The 20107-nt window shown below is 53.4% G+C and overlaps 1 protein-coding gene across 1 annotated transcript in view; it reads right to left on the reverse strand.

The window, feature by feature from the left end:
* Positions 1-4736: 4736 nt before the first annotated feature.
* Positions 4737-20107, reverse strand: part of LMOD1 (leiomodin 1) — a 32430-nt gene continuing 17059 nt past the window's right edge. Inside the window, 3 exon segments of the mRNA XM_007666682.4 lie at positions 4737-5832; positions 8106-9047; positions 9050-9721. Of these exon segments, the coding sequence (XP_007664872.2) occupies positions 5806-5832; positions 8106-9047; positions 9050-9721 (1641 nt within the window). The 3' untranslated portion in view covers positions 4737-5805.

Genomic DNA, 20107 nt, shown 5'->3' on the forward strand with positions numbered 1-20107 from the left:
CCAGCTACGGGGTCCTGTCCCGGAGGAGGACCCGTGGCTTAGTGGAAAGAGCATGGGCTTGGCAATCAGATGATGTGGGTTCTAATCGCCACTCCACCACTTGTCAGCTGTGTGGTTTTGGACGAGTCACTTAACTTCTCTGTGCCTCAGTTACCTCATCTGTAAAATGGGGATTAAGACTGTGCGCACCAGGCGAGACAACCTGATTACCTTGTATCTGCTCCAGCGCTTAGAACAGTGCTTGGCACATAGCGCTTAACAAATACCGTCATTATTATTGTCATCATTATTATTTTTAACCCAGGCCCCCCGACACCCTCCTCGAATGCCCTTCTGCCTTTCCAGCCCGCCCTTACCCCGGGAGGGCGAGGCCGGGGCGGGGTCCCCCTCCAGCGGCCCCGGTTGGGGCCCTCACCTCCCGGATCGAGGCATCTAGCCCGTTCCCCTCCCTCATTCCCCGCGGAGCCCCCAGGAGGGGTTTGGGCCGTCCGGGGACCGGAGTTCGGGGGCACGGGACGAGAAGCAGCTTGACTTAGTGGAAAGCGCACCGACTTCGGAGTCAGAGGTCGTGGGTTCTAATTCCAGCTCTGCCACTTGTCAGCTGTGTCTTTGGGCAAGTTGCTTAACTTCTCTGTGCCTCAATTATCTGTGCCTCAATTACCTCATCTGTAAAATGGGGATTAAGACTGAGCCCCACGTGGGATAACCTGATACGTGGCTCAGTGGAAAGAGCACGAGCTTGGGAGTCAGAGGTCATGGGTTCGAATGCCGGCTCTGCCACTTGTCAGCTGTGTGACTGTGGGTAAGTCACTTAACTTCTCTGTGCCTCAGTTCCTTCATCTGTAAAATGGGGATTAAGACTGCGAGCCTCACGTGGTACAACCTGATTCCCCTGTATCTCCCCCAGCGCTTACAACGGCGCTCTGCACATACCAACATTGTTATTATTATAACCTTTTCATTCATTCACTCAATAGTATTTATTGAGCGCTTACTATGTGCAGAGCACTGAACCTAGCGCATGCAATGTACAAATCGCTAACAGAGAGAGACAGTCCCTGCCCTTTGACGGCCTTACGGTCTAATCGGGAGAGACGGACAGACAAGAACAATGGCAATAACCTGATTACCTTGTAGCTACTCCAGCTCTTAGAACACTGCTTGGCACATAGTAAGCGCTTAATAAACATCGTTATTATTAGTAGTAGTATATCTTGGGGCAGGGCGATCTAGCGGCGCCGTAGCAAGGCGCTCCCCGGTGGCATGTGGCGCTGCGCTGGCGGCGGGTGGTCGCGGGGAGGCGCTGCGGGACCTGCTGCTTTTCGGGCATCGCCCCGTTCCCGCTCCATCCCGCTCCATCCCGCTCCATCCCCCTCCATCCCGCTCCATCCCGCTCCATCCCCCTCCATCCTGCCCCATCCCGCCCCGTTCCCACTCCATTCCGCCCCATCCCGCTCCTTCCCGCTCCCGCCCCTCTCCCGCGCCGGAAAGTAGGCTTTGCCCCTCCGCAGCCCCTGGCGGCCCGCTCCAGTGTGGGCTAGGTAATAATAATTATGATTATTATGGTATCTGTTACGCCCTTAATCTGTGCCAGGCGCTGTACTAAGCGCTGGAGTGGCCATAATTATTATTATTGCAAGCAAATCGGGTTGGACATAGTCCCTGTCCTGCAGCGGGCTCTCAGTCTTAATTCCCATTTTACAGATGAGGTGACCGAGGCCCAGTGAAGTGATTTGCCCAAGGCCACACTGCAAACAACTGGCGGAGCCGGCGTGTGGTGGTGAAGGTGGGGGCTTTTTCTGTGGCCAGAGGCTAGGAGGCAGAAGGGGCCGCCGGGGGGAGGGGGTGGGTGAGGAAGGGCCCTCCAGGGGTGGATAATAATAATAATAATGTTGGTATTTGTTAAACACTTAATATATGCAGAGCACTGTTCTCAACGCTGGGGTAGATACAGGGTAATCAGGTCGTCCCACATGAGGCTCACAGTCTTCATCCCCATTTCACAGATGAGGGAACTGAGGCACAGAGAATTTAAGTGACTGTCCCACAGTCACACAGCTGACAAGTGGCAGAGCCGGGATTCGAACACATGATCTCTGACTCCCAAGCACGATGGTCCGGGAGAGAATGGGCGGTCCAGGAAAGTTGGGGAGGTAGGGGTGGTCCTGGGGGGGAGGGGGCGGCCCAGTCCCGGGGTGCAGGCAGGCAGGTAGACGGACGGGCAGATGGACAGACGGCCAGAGAGGCCCGGACCGGCCGAGGGGAAGGGGGAAGGAGCCTCACGGCCCCGACCCCCGCGCCCACCTCCAGCCTGGCTCAGTGGATAGAGCACGGGCCTGAGAGTCAGAGGATGTGACTTCTATGCTACGCTCTGCCACTTGACTGCTGTGTGCCCTTGGGCGAGTCACTTCACTTCTCTGGGCCTCAGTTCCCCCATCTGTAAAATGGGGATTAAGAGGTGCCAGTTGGGGACTGGGGGCCTTGCTTCCCGGCCTTCCATCTCCCGTTCCGTTCCACTCCCGGCTCTGCCAATAACGAGATTGCTGTGGCAGAGAGGCCTCGGGAGGCTCCCTGGGCCTGGCCAGGAGGCAGAGAGGGATCTGATGTGGGATGGTAGAGCAAAGCCTAATTGTACTCTCAAGGGCTTAGCACAGTGCTCTGCTAAGCGCTAAGTGAACCCCACTGCTTGATTCTTGGAGCTTCAAAGTCCTGGTCCCTCTTGGCATTTTTGAGTAATAATAATAATAATAATGTTTGTATTTGTTAAGCGCTTACTATGTGCAGAGCACTGTTCTAAGCGCTGGGGTAGACACAGGGCAATCAGGTTGTCCCACGTGGGGCTCACAGTCCTAATCCCCATTTTACAGATGAGGTAACTGAGGCACAGAGAAGTTAAGTGACTTGCCCACAGTCACACAGCTGACAAATGGCAGAGCCAGGATTCGAACTCATGACCTCTGACTCCAAAGCCCGTGCTCTTTCCACTGAGCCACGCTGCTTCTCATGCAATGCAGGTGCACCTTGGAGCCCTGTTCCCAAATTTACAGATGGGCAAGACTGTGAAAGACTGTGAAGAGGTTTTTCAGTTTTGAACAGTGCTTGGCACATGGTAAGCACTAAACAAATAGCATCGTTATTATTATTATTTCCCCAGCCCGAGGCCTCCTGGAGAAAACCAGGGCCCGCAGCTCTTCCTCCCAGACGGGTCAGGGTTGTGTGTGTTGGAGGTGGCGGTTCTGGGAACCCCCCTACCAGGCAACCCCAGGGCATTCAGCTGGGCTGGCCTAGTGGCAAGAACACTGGCCTGGGAGTCAGAGGTCCTGGGTTCTAATCCTCTCTCCACCACTTGTCTGCTGTGTGACCTTGGTCAATTCACTTCTCTGGGTCTCAATTACCTTATCTGTAAAATGGGAATTAAGACGGTGAGCCCCATGTGGGACAGGGACTGTATCCAACCCGATTAGCTTGTGTCTACTCCAGTGCTTAGAACAGTTATTGACACATAATAAGTGCTTAACCAGTACCATAAGTATTGTTATCTTCTATCCAGCACTTAGCACAGGACTTGACATATAGTAAATGCCATAATCGGTACCCCAGGGCTCGGATCACTGGCAGTTTGACCCACGGTCTTGGTGGAGAGATCATTTCTCTGTTTCCTCCCCTCTGCTGCCCGCCCCCCCCCTTTCCCACCCACCATGACATATGCAAACTTGGGGTGCAGAGAAGTTTGCAATTTCTGGCATTGTTTGACTAAGGTGCCTTAGTGTTCCTGGCAGGGGTGAGTAGAAGGTAAATGCCCACAGGGATGGAAGGGACTTGCCCATAGGGATGGGAGGTAATTGCACACAAGGGTGGCTCCCGGTTAAGGTTGGGGGAGATTCCAGGTCCGAGCCTGGAGGAAGGAGCTCAACCCCTTTCCTTGAGTCCTCCTGTGCTATCGGGCCGAGGAGTAGCAGTGAAGGGTGATTTCAGCGGCTGAGCAGGGGTCCCAGGTCTAACCCGGGCATCTGGACCCCTCTCCTCAGAGCCCTTCTCACCCCGCCAAGGCCCTCTGGACAGGAAACCTTGGTCTACTTCCAGGGCAGTAGGGGCCTGCTGCTTCTCTTGGCCTGAGTTTCTGTGGCGCTGGCCCCGGGCCGCAGTTAGGCAGAGAACTGGAATGAGCATCTCCTGCGGCTCAGTGGAAATGCCTAAATAAGGCATCTTGGGAGCCTATACATCTCTGCTCTCCTCCTCCTGCTGCTGGGCTGGGGGTGGGGAGAGCAGACCAGGCCTGAGAAACGCCCCCAAGGAAGAAGAGGTGGCTATCGTCGACAGACCAGCTCAGGCTTGCCCTGGGAGAGGGACTTGGGCTTCAGCACGCACCCAGGATGCCCCCATAGATCTGTCCTTAATCCCCCCAACCCGCTGATTCCTGCGCCCCCCTCCGCCCCCAGGCCTGCAACTGTTGAGAAATTGATGGGGGTCAGTGCCAAAGGCTTCTCTGGGTGGCGGATCTTCTTCAGCCTCCAGTACGGGGCACAGTCCTCTCTCCACCTACCCCCAGCCTGGCTGGTGTGGGTATAGTCACCTGGAGCACAGCCTCGGGAGCTCTGAAAAACCCATGCGGTTTCTGCGCCCACAACAAGACACGGGACCAGGTCTCAGCTGGCCTGGGAGGAGGAGGGGCACAGTTGGAGTGTTCTTTTCCCGAAGTGCTGGGGGGAAGAGCGAGAAGTGATTGGGGAAGCCTGGATGGAAGACAATTTAATGAGGGTTGGGCATCCAGAGGGTGTCCTGCGCATCAAATCTTGGTGGCCACAGGAGCGCGGAACAGCCACCCACAGCTAGAGATTTTATATTTATATATATGTTTATATATATATGTATATATTATCAAAATCTTACCAAAAAACATACATGGATATTTATACAGCAGCACGTGGGTGAGAGGGCAATGTCCGCTGCCAACAGAGCCACTGCTTCCTCAGTCTGCCCCTCTCTCCCTCCCTCTACTAGCCCCGTTCCCTTCTCGGACCATGCCTACCCACTTGCCCACTGCCCAACTTCTGAGACACCACTGCCCCCTTAGCTTCTCTACTCAGGTGGATGGTGCCTGGGGCCACAGGCCCTGAGGCCAGGCAAGGGGTTCGCTCTACCCCCTTTCCCTGGAGCCCACCGTTTAGGCCCAACATCAAAGGTGTTTCCTGTCGCCCCGCTCTGTTCTCCCCAGCTCCACCTTTCTTCTGTTCTCTTCCTCCTTCCTCCCAACCTGCCCTTCCTTCTATCTGCCTCCACCCCTGGGCCCGGCCAAGTCCCCACCAACACCAGCAGCCAGGCCTCGGGGGCTCCTCGGGTTGGGGGGCCAAGGCCCGAATCCTAGCCCCAGCGAGGGTAACCACGGGGTCTTGCTGCTTACTCCTTCCAGCACGGCTGCCAAGGCCTGCGGTGGCTTGGGGCCGGGGGCGCGGCGGGTGCCACCTTCCATCCTTGGGCCCCCTCCTTCTGCCTCTCCTCTTCCTCCTCCTCTTCCTCCTCCTCCACCTCCTCCTCCCCTCCTCCCCCTCTGGGTGGCTTGGACCGGGAAGCAGAAGTGTGCTGAGATCCCAGAGACAAGAAAAAAGAGCTGAGAATGAAGAGCTGCATCCTGGCAGGGAGCGGGGGCTCAAGGTGCTGGGGGTGGGGGGCCTGGCCGCTCTCCAGGCTGGGGGCGAGGAGGGAGATGAGTTGCGACGTCCTCGGGGGCTGGGGCGAGGCGCGGTCTCGTGGGATAAACAAGCACAGTGTGCCAGGGGCCCGCTCCGTAAGCCGGCCGCTGCTCCTCTACTGCAGCAGTTTGGGGACCTCCACCTGTGGGGAGACGTTCAGAGCCACATTTACTACCCTCGTCTTGGTCGACTAGACCCCCCCCAGGAGCCCGTCTGCCTCTCCGCCCGCCTCACGGCTCCCAGTTTCCCATCCCCCGGCCGGCTCTCGTTCCTCTCCAAGGGCAGGGAAGGGCCAGAAGCCATGTGGCTTAGTAGATAGAGCTTGGGCCTGGGAGTCAGAAGGACATGGGTTCTAATCCCAGTTCTGCCGCTTGTATGCTGTGTGATCTTGGGCAAGTCATTTCATTTCCCTGGGTCTTAGTCACCTCATTTGTAAAATGGGGATTTTAGACTATGAGCCCATGTGGGACAGGGGACTGTGTCCAAACCGATTTCCCGAATCCACCCCGGTGCTTAGTACAGTGCCTGGCACATAGTAAGCACTTAAATACCACAATTATTGTTATTTAATTCCACATATCCTTCAGCCCACATGATGCATTCTCCATGGCCACAGAGTCCCTCTTGCTGCTGCATCACTTTGATTGCTCAAGTATATAAAGGGGCAATGTTGCTTAATGGAAAGACCCTGGGCTGGGAATCAGGAGTCTCGTCCTTGCTCTGCCTCTGACCTCCTCAAGTCTGTAAGTTTATTATAGGCAGGGAATGGATCCACAAAATCTGATGTACTCTCCCAACCGCTTAGTAAGCTCTGCACATAATAAGCATTCACTACATACCGTTGATTGACTGATCGATAGTCTGTAAGATCCTTGAGGGCAGGGCTCATGGGTAGCAAGACTCTATTGTACCTTACTCTTCCAAAATCTCAGTGCAATGCCCTGCACCCACTAAACATCCAGTAATACCACTGATTGATTGACCTTCTGTATGAGCTTGGGCAAGTCAGGTCACCTCTCATTACCTTGCTTTCCTCATCTGAAAAATGGTCACTCCCCCTACTTTTTACATCTTGACCTCCGGGTGGATTAGGGACGGTAGTTGATCTGATTATCTTGGGTCTACCCAGTGATTTAGGATAAAGCTAGCTCTTAATAAATACCATTATTCAAGCCCTTAATTACCATTATTTTACCTCTGGTTTGACTCAGAGTTACTGACTCTGCCCTCCTGGGGTTTTTGGGACTGCTGGGGTGGATGTGGGGGGCATTTGAGGGGCTTTTCTCATTCCCCCATTGGTCCCTGCTACCCAGAGCTTGGCTCTGGCCATGAATTCTCTGCCCTGGCAGGACACCTAGGGGGGAAGAATCTCATGGGCAATTCCGATCTGGGAAAAGGAGGCTTCAGGGTGAGGCTCCAAGGGACAACTTCCCAAGAGGCAGTGGCAGGCCGCTGCCCAACTCCTCTAAGCACAGGCCAGTGGGAGGAAACTTTTAACCTGCAGCCTGAGGAAGTCAGGCTAGACATCTGTAAAGCGAGAGACCTTAAATCGAGGCAGAGGGGCAGGAGGAGTTTGGGTCTTTAAAGGTGGCAGAAACTCTCCGTGTCCAGCGAAGGTTTGGCGGGCTGGAGGTGGAGGGTACTGGACATCAACCCCCACCTTGGTCCACTCAGGGGGCCCCAGCTTCTACCGCTCAGGGAGGTCCCAGGTCCCGAGCATCTGTGGGTCACCCTACCCTCTCACTGGTGTTCCTGCCCTGTCCATCCCGTTCCACCCAGCTCACTGCTTGACGCCATCAGCCGATCCCTTCTGGACTGTAGGCTCGCCATGGGCAGAGAATGTGTCTGCTAACTCTGTTGTATGTGTATTGTACTTTCCTAGCGTGGCTTAGTGGAAAGAGCCCGGGCTTGGGAGTCAGACATCGTGGATTCTAATCCCGGCTCTGCCACTTATCAGCTGTGTGACTTTGGGCAAGTCATTTAACTTCTCTGTGCCTCAGTTTCCTCATCTGTAAAATGGGGATTAAGACTGTGAGCCCCATATGGGACAACCTGATACCTCGTATCCACCCCAATGCTTAGAACAGTGTTTGGCACATAGTAAGTGCTTAACAAAAACCACCATTATTATTATCAATACAGGGCACTGCATTTAGTAAGGGCTCAATTAGTACCATTGATGACTGACTGATTGATCCCACCCCAAGTAGCTCTTTATCCTGAGGGCCAGGCCTGGTCACCCCATCGCAACCCCAACCCTAGGGTTTCCAACGGGGCTCATCCTCGTTTCCTGCCTGACCAATGCCCTCGCAGGCATGAGGCCTACCCCACCTCAGCCCGTCCGGCTCCCCTGATTCAGGCCCCCCGGATGGCCCGATTCCTCTCCCCAGCCGTCCCACGGTAGTCCCCTCTTGCCTTCTTGAGTTGCTTTAGGTTGCTGGAGCGAATGGCGGCCAGTAGCTGGTCTCGCGAGTTCTTCTCCTGGGCGGGCAACGCCTTGTCGGCCATCTTCCTTTGGGTGGCGGGTGAGAGGGAGTTCCTCAGATTCTCTACCAGGAGAGGTGGGGCCAGAGGGGGTGGGGCCAGAGGGGGTGGGGGCGGGGCCGGTGGAGCATCCCCCTTCTTGGGGGTGTTCTTGGGCGAGGGCTTCGGGGACTGTTGTGGAGAGGGGCCTCTGAGCGGCCCCCCTGCCTTGGGCACCTCCAGCCGGTCCTTCTTCTTCTTCTCTCCGCCATCGCCACCGCCGCCCTCCTGGGCCTGCTTCTGCTCCAGCAGCCGTTTCTGCCGCTGCTTGTCCATGTTGCGGCTGAGCAGGTTGGTGACGGCCATGCGGGGCCCGGCCAGCTCGAAGTGGTAGCCCAGCTTGAGGAGGGTGGTGTTCTCCTTGAGCAGCTTGGCCATCTCCATCTCGGTCTTGCCCCCGCAGATGTGCCGCTGGTTGTGGAAGCGGAGCTCGGTCAGCGTGCTGTTCTGGAGCAGCGCCCGGAAGATGGCCAGGATGCCCTTGCCGGTCACGTGGTTGGAGTCCAGGTTGACGCTGGTGATGGTCTTGTTGGCCTTGAGCATGAGGGCGATGGCGAAGGCCACGTGGTCGTCGGCTCGCGTGTTGGCCAGCGCGAAGACCTAGACCACCGTGTTGAACTCCAGCGCCTCGGCGAAGCGGACCAGGGTCTCGTTGTTGATGCAGTCAGAGTTGTTCACGTTCACCTCCGTCACCTCAGGGTCGTTGTTCTTCACCTTCTCCAGGGGCTCGTCGAAGATACTGGAAGCAGCCTCCTCCCCCTCGGCCGCCGCCTGGCTGCCCGGAGGCCCGGGGGGGACACTGGCCGGGCTGTTCTTGGGACGGCTGTCTGCCTCGCCGCCTCGGCCTCTCTCTCCTCCTTGGGCTCCTCTGTGGCTACAGGGTCTCCGCTCTGCTTTTTGCCTTCTGCCCTTCCCTGTTGGGCTTGCTCCTCCTCCTTCTTGGGTGCAGCCCCTTTCTCCTCTCCCTTGTCCTTCTCCTCTGGCTTCACCGCCGGCACCTTTTCACTTCCTTCTTCTCTGCCTCCTTCTTGAGTCCCACCCCTTTTCCTCTCCCTGCTCCTTCTCCGCTCGCTTAACTCCCGGCCCCTTTTCGCTTCCTTTTTCTCCCCCTCCTTTTTGGATCCCACCTCCTTCTCTCCTCCCTTGTCCTTCTCCTCCCTCTTCCCCACTGGTCCCTTATCACTTCCTTTTTTCTCTTCCTCCTTCTTGGCCCCTACCCTTTTCTCCTCTCCCTGCTGGTCCTTTCCCTTTCCGGTCTCTTTTTTGTCTATGGCAGCCTTGACCCTGCCCTTGTCTATTCCCCTGATGACTTTCTCTTCCCTGGGTTTCTCTCTGTCTTTGCTGTCGGGATCCTCTTTCTCTTGCTTATTGAACTTCTTCAGGGCCTCTTTTTTTGACTCCTTCCCCAGGTCCAGATCCCGTTTCCGGCCCAAGACTTTGTCCCCTGTATCCTTATTCCTTTCCTCTCCGTTTTTGGGGTCGTTTTTGCACTCTCCGGGCTTACTTTCCTAGGGAGAATTCAGAGACAAGGGCAACAGTCATGAAGAAGAGTGGCTAGGTGAGGGGATGGGGTGGGCCGGGGGTGCAGGGGACTGGACTGAAGAACCAGTAGACAGGAAGCTCCTTTAGGGCAGGGAATGTGTCTACTAACTTTACTGCATACTCCCAAGTGCTTAGTACAGTGCTCTGTACAAAGTAGGGGCTCAATAAATACTCTTGATGAATGAACAGCCATCTTCAGTTTAAGGATTGTTACACAAAGAGGGACAAACCTTCTGCTCGCTGACCGCGGGAGGCAGAACAAAAGGAGAGACTGGGGCTTGCATCAGGAAAAAATATGGCGAGACACAAGGAAGAACTTCCCAACTCTCTCAGTGTGGAAGCGGAATCAACCAAGAGAATTTATGGAGTGCTGACTGTTTGCAGAATACTGTATTAAGTGCTTGGGAGAGTACAGTAGAGTGAAAAGCAGCATGGCATAGTGGATAGAGCACGGGCCTGGGAGTCAGAAGATCATGGGTCAATAATAATAATAATAATGATACTGATGATGGTATTTGTTAAACGCTTACTAAGTGCCAAACACTCTTATAAGCACTGGGGTAGATACAAGGTATCTACCTTGTAGATAGGTTGTCCCACGTGGGGCTCATGATCCTGATCGCCATTTTACAGATGTGGTAATTGAGGCACAGAGAAGTTAAGTGGCTTGCCCAAGGTCACACAGCAGACAAGTGCCAGAGCTGGGATTAGAACCCACATCCTCTGACCCCCAAGCCTGTGCTCTTGCCACTAACAACAATAATAATAATAATGTTGGTATTTGTTAAGCGCTTACTATGTGCAGAGCACTGTTCTAAGCACTAGGGTAGACACAGGGGAATCAGGTTGTCCCACGTGGGGCTCACAGTCTTAATCCCCATTTTACAGATGAGGTAACTGAGGCACAGAGAAGTTAAGTGGCTTGCCCACAGTCACACAGCTGACAAGTGGAAGAGCTGGGATTCGAACTCATGACCTCTGACTTCAAAGCCCGTGCTCTTTCCACTAAGCCACACTGCTTCTCTGGTTCTAATCAGGTTCTAATCCCAGTCTGTCACTTGTCTGCTGTGTGAGCTTGGGCGAGTCACTTCACTTCTCCATGCCTCAGTTACCTCATCTGTAAAAGGGGATCGAGACTGTGAGCCCAACATGGGAAAGGAACTGGTGTCCACCCCGATTTGTTTGTAACCACCCCAGAGAAGGCGGCGTGGCTCAGTGGAAAGAGCACGGGCTTTGGAGTCAGAGGTCATGGGTTCGGAATCCCGGCTCGGCCACTTGTCCGGCTGTGTGACTTTGGGCAAGTCACTTCATCTTCTCGGTGCCTCAGTTACCTCATCTGTAAAATGGGGATGAAGACTGTGAGCCCCATGTGGGACCACCTGATTCCCCTGTGTCTACCCCAGCGCTTAGAACAGTGCTCGGCACATAGTAAGCGCTTAACAAATACCAAACATTATTATTATTACCCTGTGTCTCCCCCAGTGCTTAGAACAGTGCCTCAACAAATACCATAATTATTATTATTATTATTAGTGCTTAGAACTGTGCCAGCACATAGTAAGCACTTTAAAAAAACCTAATATAATAATTATAGAATGACCCCTTCCCTCAAGGAGCTCGCAATCTACTTTATGCATGTCACTGTAATAAGCACTCAGAGATTACAGGAGAGTTAGTAGGTAGGCTCCCTGTTCTCAAAGGGTGAACAGTCAAGGGAAATGCAGAAGTTTGTAAGAGAATCTGACAGTGTGGATTGGGAAGAAAGGCAGGCCTGCCCACAAGCAGAGGACTGGATGAAATGACCTCAGTGGGCCCTAAAGCTTGGCCCGGGCCAGGGTTGGCTACCAAAGGGAAGCAAACTTCCCCTCCATGACTCAACCCCCATAGGGCTCAGCCCCCAGCAGCCCAGAGAGTCCTCTGGTAACGGTTTGTCCCTGGATCCTAACCAGGCTCCTTCGGGGACCTGGCCTGGATTTATTAGCAGTGAAAGTTCCTGGCTCTTTGACCGGGACTTAGGCCAGCTGCCAAAGGGCACAGAGCACAATGATCAACAGCCCTGGAATGTCTCTCCCCACCCTCAGCCCTCTGCCCGTGCCTCACGGGAGACAACGGTGTGCAGCCCCTGGCCTGCGGGGACCCGGGTGAACCCAGGAGCAGTCCAACTAGCGGGTTCTCTGGTCGGACTAGCCCAAGGGCTGGGGTTCCTGGAATCAACAAACAGGGGATGCCATGCTAAGCGGGAGCAGTTGTTGTTTTAGGATCAACAGCTCGGTCATGGTTTGTCAAGGATCTGCAGCCCTGAAGACAGCTGTGGCCAAAACAGGAAGCTCCAAAGAGGTGGGCATGCTGGTGCCGGGACTTGAGCGGTGGACTCTGGCCAGTTGGCCCCCTCCTCTCCTAGGCCCATACCTGGAGCCTCTCTGATTCCTGGACGCCGCAGCATCTACCCCCTGCCCAGGAAATCGCTTTGGGCATCAGGGCTCATGGGAGGGGTAGAGGCAGAGGAGAAACTAGCCCTCCTCCCCAGGCCCGTGGACATCTCGGGGGCAAGGGCACAGACAGCCTTTGCTCTCTACTCTTGCCCATCCAATTCCAGCACATCCCCTGACCTCTTCCTCATCTTCAGGGACCACAAGCTTGGGTTGTCTGGATGAGACTTGTGCAGGCTTCCTGCCCTATTCCCTCTCCCAGTTCAACCTCTTCCCCAGCCTGACTCCTTCCCAGCCTCTTCGGAAAGAGCTTGTCCTCTCTGCCAGGCCCTTTGGCTGTCTTTACCCAGTTCTCTTCCTTTCCCTTCCCTCCCTGCCCCTCCACCACAGGAGGAGGCTCCACCCCTGTCTTCCACCCCATTCCTTTCCCTCCTCTCAGCATCTCCTGTGACCCTGGGGAGAGGTTGTGGAGGGGGCCGCCAGCTGAAGCTCAGCGCTTTCCCCGGCCGGCCCAGGCTTTGGGGGTTCTGCCCTATATGGCCGGGCCTTCTGGTTCCCCGTTCCCGGGGGAACAGGGTCGGTGCAGGCGGGGGATGTGTCCAACCCTGTGCTGGGCCTCTACAAATGTACTAATGAAGAACAGCCGGGTAGCGGGGTGGTGGAGACTGACTGGGAACAGATTAATTAGCTGTTTTGCGAAGCGAGTGGAGGGTCTGCTTGCTCCCACAGCCCAGAATGAACAGGGAAGAGGCTGGGGCTTGGCCTGGGCTGGAACTAGGGTTGGGCTGGACTGGGCTGGGGCTGAGGTGGGGCTGGGGCTGGGCTGGGATGGGCTGGGCCAGAGGGGCTGAGCTAGATTTGGGTTGGGGCAGGGTTGGGGCTGGGCTGGGGCTGGGGCTGGGCTGGGCTGGGACTGAGGCTGCAGAGTTTCAGACTCTCATAGAAGTTGCCTTAAAAGGAAAAGGATCTGAGCCCCGGAATCCTGGAGTTTGTTCGTTCTGAGAGCAGGATGGAGCCAGCAGGAACCGCTCTGCGGAACCCCCTCCCACCCCTCTGGGGGGCCCTCCCCGGGGAGATCTGGGCCCCGATATGATCTTGGACTCGGGCAACGCTGAGGCCATCTAGTCCATCCCCCCGCTTCCCCGACCCAGCCGAGAGCACCCGGGAGTCCCTTCGGAGATGAAGGTGCCCTGGCCTCCGGGTTCCATTGTGTCCCACCACCCTCCCTCTCAGGAAGTTCTTCTTGCTGTCCAACTGCGGGCTCTCCTGCTGCAGCCTAAGCCGATCCATCTCCTCGGTTGTCCACTCTGATTTTACAGTGGGGGTTGGCCCCTTCGCCCGCCCCAGCAGGGTGGGCAGCAGGAGACAGGGTTGTGGGGAAGCTGGCGTGGGGGACGGAAAGGGTAGGATAGCTCTGGACATCTCCCTCTTGGGATCCAAACCTCCTTGAGTGGGAACCAAGGGCCGGAAGGTGCTTCCCTCTGCCTCCACTCCTCCATCCCTCGAATCTCAGTTTCTCCTGTGAGCTACCCTTACAGACCACTTGCAGACTGGCCCCCTACCAGCCCTCACTCCCCCACAGCTGCAGGTGGGCCCAGGCAGCACCATTAATACTGGGACCAGAGGCCCTTCACCATTCCCCAAGCACAAATCCGATGAGGTGTGAGGGGCTTCTTACACATGTGGCTTTAAATCCGAAGGGTTTAACTCACTGTTGCTTGAGGGACAGCCGCATAGACGAGAGCAAGCAGACCCATCTCCAAGCAGCGTGGCCTAGTGGACAGAGCATGGGCCTGGGAGTCGGAAGGATCTGGGTTCAAATCCTTACTCTGTCACATGTCCGCTGAGTGACTTGGGCAAATCACTTCACTTCTCTGGGCTTCATTTAGACCTCAGTTACCTCAACTGTAAAATGGCGATTAAGGGAATGAGCCCCATGTGGGACAGGGACTGTGTCCAACGTGATTAACCTCGTTATCTACCCCACGCGCTTAGAACAGTGCTTGGCTCACTTTACAAATACCATAATTATTATTATTATTCTCTGTCCCTCAGTTTTGTCATCTGTAAAATGGGGATTAAATCCTATTCTCTCCTACCTAGGCAGTGGAGCCCCGTGAGGAACAGGGATTGTCTCCAATCTGATTATCTTGTAGTTACCGCAGTGCTTAGTAAGTGCTTAGTAAGTGCTTACAGATGCCTTAATAATTATTATCTTCCCTGCCCCACAAGGTGATCTAAGAAAGTGAGAGAGATATTCCATCCCCTTTTACAAATGAGGAAATTGGGGCACAGAGAGTTTAAGTGGTTATGCCTAAAATGTCTAGTGATTCCTTCCTCGGACTCCTCTCTGATTTCTAGGAAGTTCTAGTCCAAACCCAGGATACAAGCTTCCTGGGGCAGGGAGGGATCTTTTAGAGAAGCAGCATGGCTTAGTGGATTAGCACAGGCTTGGGTGTCAGAAGGACCTAGGTTCTAATCCCACCTCTGCCACATGTCTGCTGTGGGAACCTTGGGTAAGTCACTTCACTTCTCTGAGCCTCAGTTCCCTCATCTGTAAAATGGGGATTAAGAGAGAGGTCCATATGGGACAGGGACTGTGTCCAATCTGATTAACTTGTATCTACCATCAGTGCTTAGAATAATGTTTGACACATAGTAAGCTTAACAAGTCTAGAATAGTGTTTGACACATAGTAAGCTTAACAAGTGCCATAATTATTATTAATTATTATAGTATTGCTTGTTCCTAAATTCCTAGTTTCCACGGTCTGCCCCATGCCGGCCTGTGCCTGCCTCATTCAGTGAAACTGGGGGTGGTGGGGGGGAGTGCGGGAGGGGGCCTGTGGGATGTTGTTGATGTGAAGGAATTCTCTTCTCCACTGCCAGGGCTGTTCCTACAAAGGTCTAGCCCTCCGGAAGCAGCATGGCCTAGTGGATAGAGCACCCAGCCTTGGAGTCAGAAAGACCTGGGTTCTAATCCCAGCTCCACCACTTGTCTGCTATGTGACCTTGGGCAAGGTCCACTCAACTTCTCTGTGCCTCAGTTCCCTCATCTGTAAAATGGGGATTAACAGTGGGAGCGCTTTGTGGGATAGGGAATTGTGTTTAAACCCAATTATACTGTGCATCTCTCCTCACACTTAGAAACAGTGCCTGACACATAGTAAGTGTTGGACAAATATCACAATTATTATTTCATTATTATTCTCCAACTCTCTCCCCCTTCTGTGTCATCTATGTACTTGGATCTGTCCTCATTTGGGCACTTGGTATTCATTCCCATCCTCAGCCCCACAGCACTTATGTCTTGTCTTGTCTTATGCCATCGAGTTCATATCCATACGTTATTTATAATTTATACAAACTATGGCACATATCTTTAGATTATTTATAATTTTTATTAATTTTATTAATTCATTGAATTTATATTAATGTTTTCTCTCCCCATCTGGACTGTACCTCATTCGTGAGCAGGGAATATGTTTACCAGCTCTGTTGTGTTGTACTCCTCCCATAATGCTTAGTATAGTGCTCTGCAAGACAGTGAGCTCTCAATAAATACCATCAATTGAGTGATTGGTCTCCTTGACCTGAGAGAACAAGCTCAAAAGAGAAAGTAATGAACAGCTGGAGCAAGCATCAGGAAATTGAGGTTATTCCTAAAGAACGTCCTGAAAGTGAATGGGGATCATAATTATGGTATTTCATAAGTGTTTGCTATGTGTTAAGTACTGTCCTAGAGCACTGGGGTAGATCACAAGTTAATCAGGTTGGATGCGGTCCTGTCCCAGAAGGGGTTCACAGTCTAAGTAGGAGAAGAGAACAGGTGTTTCATCCCTATTTCACAATTGAGGAAACTGAGGCCTAGAGAAGTGAAGTGGAGTTGCCCAAGGTCACACAGCAGACAAGTGGTGGAGGTGGGACTAGAAACCCAGGTCCTCTGACTCCCAGGTCATAACAGTTTCTACTAGGTTGGGGTTCTGAGAGAGGCTGAAGAATGTCCTGCTCCAAGGATCCTTAAGAAAAGGAGAAACCCAGACTGTTTAATAATGATAATAATAACGGTATTTGTTAAGTTGCATACTAAGTGCCAAGCTCTGTTCTAAAGCACTGGGAGGAGATATAAAGTTATCAGGGTTGTCCCAGGTGAGACTCACAGTCTTAAGCCCCATTTACAGATGAGGTAACTGAGGCACAGAGAAGTTGTTACTTGGCCATAAGTCACACAGCTGACAAGATGGCGCAGCTGGGATTAGAACCCCGATGACCTTTAACTCCCAAGTCCGTAGTGAGTCTGAAGTCACGGGGTGGACAAGGTGAAGTAATCCCTGTGGCCTCCACCCTCACCGTCACTCTTCCTCTGGAAGCAGGATCTGGGGTTTGGGGTGGGCGTCGGTCTGTCGGATGGACTCCAGACTCATCAGTCCATAGTCAGGTGGGTGACTGATGGAGAAAACCAGACTTATGGTAACTGTGCTTCCCGCTGGTATGGACACCCAGCTTATTGAGGGCTCGCCCAGCATGTGCCCCTGGCAGTGACTGAGAACAACTGGTCATGCCCCAGACACTGGCTCTTTGGAGGCTCCCCCACTGTTCAGAGACTAGTTCATGGGGACCCCCAAGATGTTCTCCTGGCAGTGACCAAAGGATCCCTTGGTTGCATCCTGGGTCTGCATCCCCAGCCTCTGGAGACCAACCCACTGAGGGAATCCCCCCATGTGTCCCCACAGGTGGTGACTGAGGACTCGATCAATGGTATTTACTTGAGCTCCGTACTGTGTGCAGAGCACTGTAGTAAATGCTAGGGTGAGTACAGTAGAGTGGCTAGGACTTGACCACTGCCCTGGAGGTTGCTCTGGGCCCTTACTTTCCCTTTTTTATGGTGAAACCAGGTGTCTTCTCTTCCCACGAGCCTTCCTGCCCCAGCTTTCCCTTATGCCTGAGATTGGGATTCCCAGACTCGCACTCCCCTTCCTCCTGAATCGAGGGAAAATATGGCAGGAATATGGGCCATCTTGTTTCCACAAGATCCCTGTCATTCCTCCTCTCCTGGAATCCACCAGCCTGAAAGCTGTTCCTCCCCACTGCCCACATGCCCCTCTGAGGGGGCTGAAGAGATTCCCCCTGTCAAGCTGATCCTCAGGCCCCTCCCTTGGTCCAGTAACTGGGCCAGTGCCGGGGCCTGGGGACGGTGGAGGCATAGGGGGTGAGCGGCGGTTTCTATGCCAGCCAACGACAGTCTCTGGGGATCCCAGCTCGGTTTCAAGGCTGTGTGAAGGGCAGAGCTGCCCGGCAGTGCTGGGAGTCCGGGAGGGCCAGGAGAGGATGGTGCCAGTGGCCAAGGGGGTCATCTCTTGCCATTCCCCTGTCAGCGGTCGGAGTCAGAAGGGCCTGGGTTCTAATCCCAGCTCTGGTCGCTTGTCTGCTGTGTGACTCCGGGCAAGTCGCTTCATTTTCTCTGGGCCCCAGTTATCTCATCTGTAAAAGGGGGATGGAAAGTGGGAGCCTCACATGGGACAGGGACTGTGTCCAACCTGATTAACTTGTATCTACCCCTGTGCTTAGAACAGTGCTTGGCACTTAATGTTTAACAAGTGCTAAAGTTAGTATTAATATCTAGGTGGACAAAGCAGGTAAGGCAAGCAATAGCCCTCAGGAGATGGAGGCTGAGGAGGCGCAGTAACACGGAGGGGGCTGGGGGAAATTCTAACTTTCTATCAGAACCACCACAAGGTAGAGCAGCGGTGCCCCGATGGTGCCCTGTGGTTGGTGCCCGTAGTGGCTCCCTGGGCTTCAGGCACAGAAGGAGCCTGGTCTGGAAGAGGCAGGGAGATTCTGGTAGCTATTTGGCCCCCTGTGAAGCTGGTCCTGGGGGATGCCCCCGAGGTTGAAGCCGCCACCACCAGCCCCTTCGGCTCCTTAGTATGGGACCCTTGGCATAAATACCAAAGTGGTTGCAAGACCCTGCTTATCCAGTGGACTGGCATCATGCCTGCACCTGCCTCCCAGACTTGTGATCCCTCCAGCACCTGCCCTCACCCTGCTCACCCCCTGCCATCTTTAAGGATGGAAGCTGTATTGTTCCTCCGTCCTTCCCGGAAAGCAAACTGTACAGTATGTATATGTGTGTGTTTGTCTGTTTCTGTGTCGGTCTGTCCTGACCCGTTCATCAGTTTGTTAGCTCCTCTTTGCCTTTCTCTGTCTACAGTTAGTCACAGTATTTAGTAAGCACTTTGTATGGGCCAAGCACTGTGCTAAGTGCTGGGGTAGATATGAGACAATCAGATCAAGTATAATCCCTATCCCACATGTCATTCACCATCTAAGAAGAGAGAGCAAGTATTCCATCTCCATTTTACAGATGAGGAAAATGGAGGCCCAGAAAAGGTTTCAGTAACATGCTCCAGGTCGCTCAGCTTAGCCCAGGGGCAGAATTTTGAATATAGAACCCAGGACTCTTGCCTCTAAGTGTAAGAGTCTCTTTCCCCAGCAGGCCCTTCAGCAGGTTTTGCCTTCATTGAGCACTGGGTAAAAACTGTCAGCTGACCACCCAACTGGCAAACTGTCTAACCAACTGTTACACATTTTCAAAGACCCTGGATGCTCTGGGTTCTTGGGGCTTCCAGTCTCCTTAGACAGATCAGTCAATTGATTGTTCCCATTTCACAAGCCCGCAACCTTGGTGCCGTTTCTGACTCTGATCTCTCATTCACCCCACATATCCATCAGTCACCAAAACCTGCCGGTCCTCACCTTCACAACAGTCGCCAAGATCCGCCTTTCCTTCTCCCATCCAAACTGCAGTTACTACAGAATCTCTATCGTCCATCCAATGAGTACAATTACTCATTCATATCCCAACTGGATTACTGCATCAGCCTCCTTTCTGATCACCCAACCTCCTGTCTCTCCCCACTTCAGTCTACACTTCACTCTACTGCCCAGATTATCTTTCTACAGAAACACTCTGGGCATGTCACCCCTGCTCCTCAAAAATCTCCAGTGGTTGCCTATCAAACTTCATAACAAGCAAAAACTCCTCACTATTGGCTTCAAAGCTCTCCATCACCTTGCCCCCGCCTACCTTACCTCCCTTCTCTCCTTCTGCAGCCCAGTCCGCACACTCCGCTCCTCTGCCGCTAACCTCCTCATTGTGCCTCATTCTCTCCTGTCCCACCACTGACCCCTGGTCCCCGTCCTACCTCTGGCCTGGAATGCCCTCCCTCCTCACATCCGCCAAACTAGAACACTTTCCTCCTTCGAAGCCCTACTGAAAGCTCACCTCCTCCAGGAGTCCGTCCCAGGCTGAGCCCCCTTTTCCTCCTCTCCTTCTCCCATCCCTATCTCCCCTATTCCCTCCCTCTGCTCTACCTCCCCCACCCCACAGCACTTGTATATATTTGTACATATTTATTATTCTACTTATTTTATTAATGATGTGTATATATCTATAATTCTATTTATTTATTTTGACACTTTTGATGCCTGTCTATTTGTTTTCTTTTGTTTTGTTGCCTATCTCCCCTGTTCTAGACTGTGAGCCCATTGTTGGGTAGGGATCGTCTCTATTTGTTGCCAAATTGTACTTTCCAAGCCCTTAGTACAGTGCTCTGCACACAGTAAGTGCTCAATAAATACGAGTGAATCAGTGAATATATATTGGTTGCTTACTCTGTGCAGAGCATTGTACTAGGCACTTGGGAGGGTGATAGACATGATCCATGCCCACAAGGAGCTTATAGTCTGTAGGGGGAGATTGAAAATAAAATAAATTTGAGATAGGGGAATTGGCAGAGTGTAAGAATATGGACATAAATACTGTGGGACTGAGGTTGGGATGAATATCAAGTGCTTAAGGGGTACAGATCCAAGTTTATAGGCGATGCAGAGGGCAGGGTGGTTAGGAGATATGAGGGAAGAC

Source organism: Ornithorhynchus anatinus, chromosome 7, assembly GCF_004115215.2.
Source record: "Ornithorhynchus anatinus isolate Pmale09 chromosome 7, mOrnAna1.pri.v4, whole genome shotgun sequence".
Taxonomy (NCBI): Eukaryota; Metazoa; Chordata; class Mammalia; order Monotremata; family Ornithorhynchidae; genus Ornithorhynchus; species Ornithorhynchus anatinus.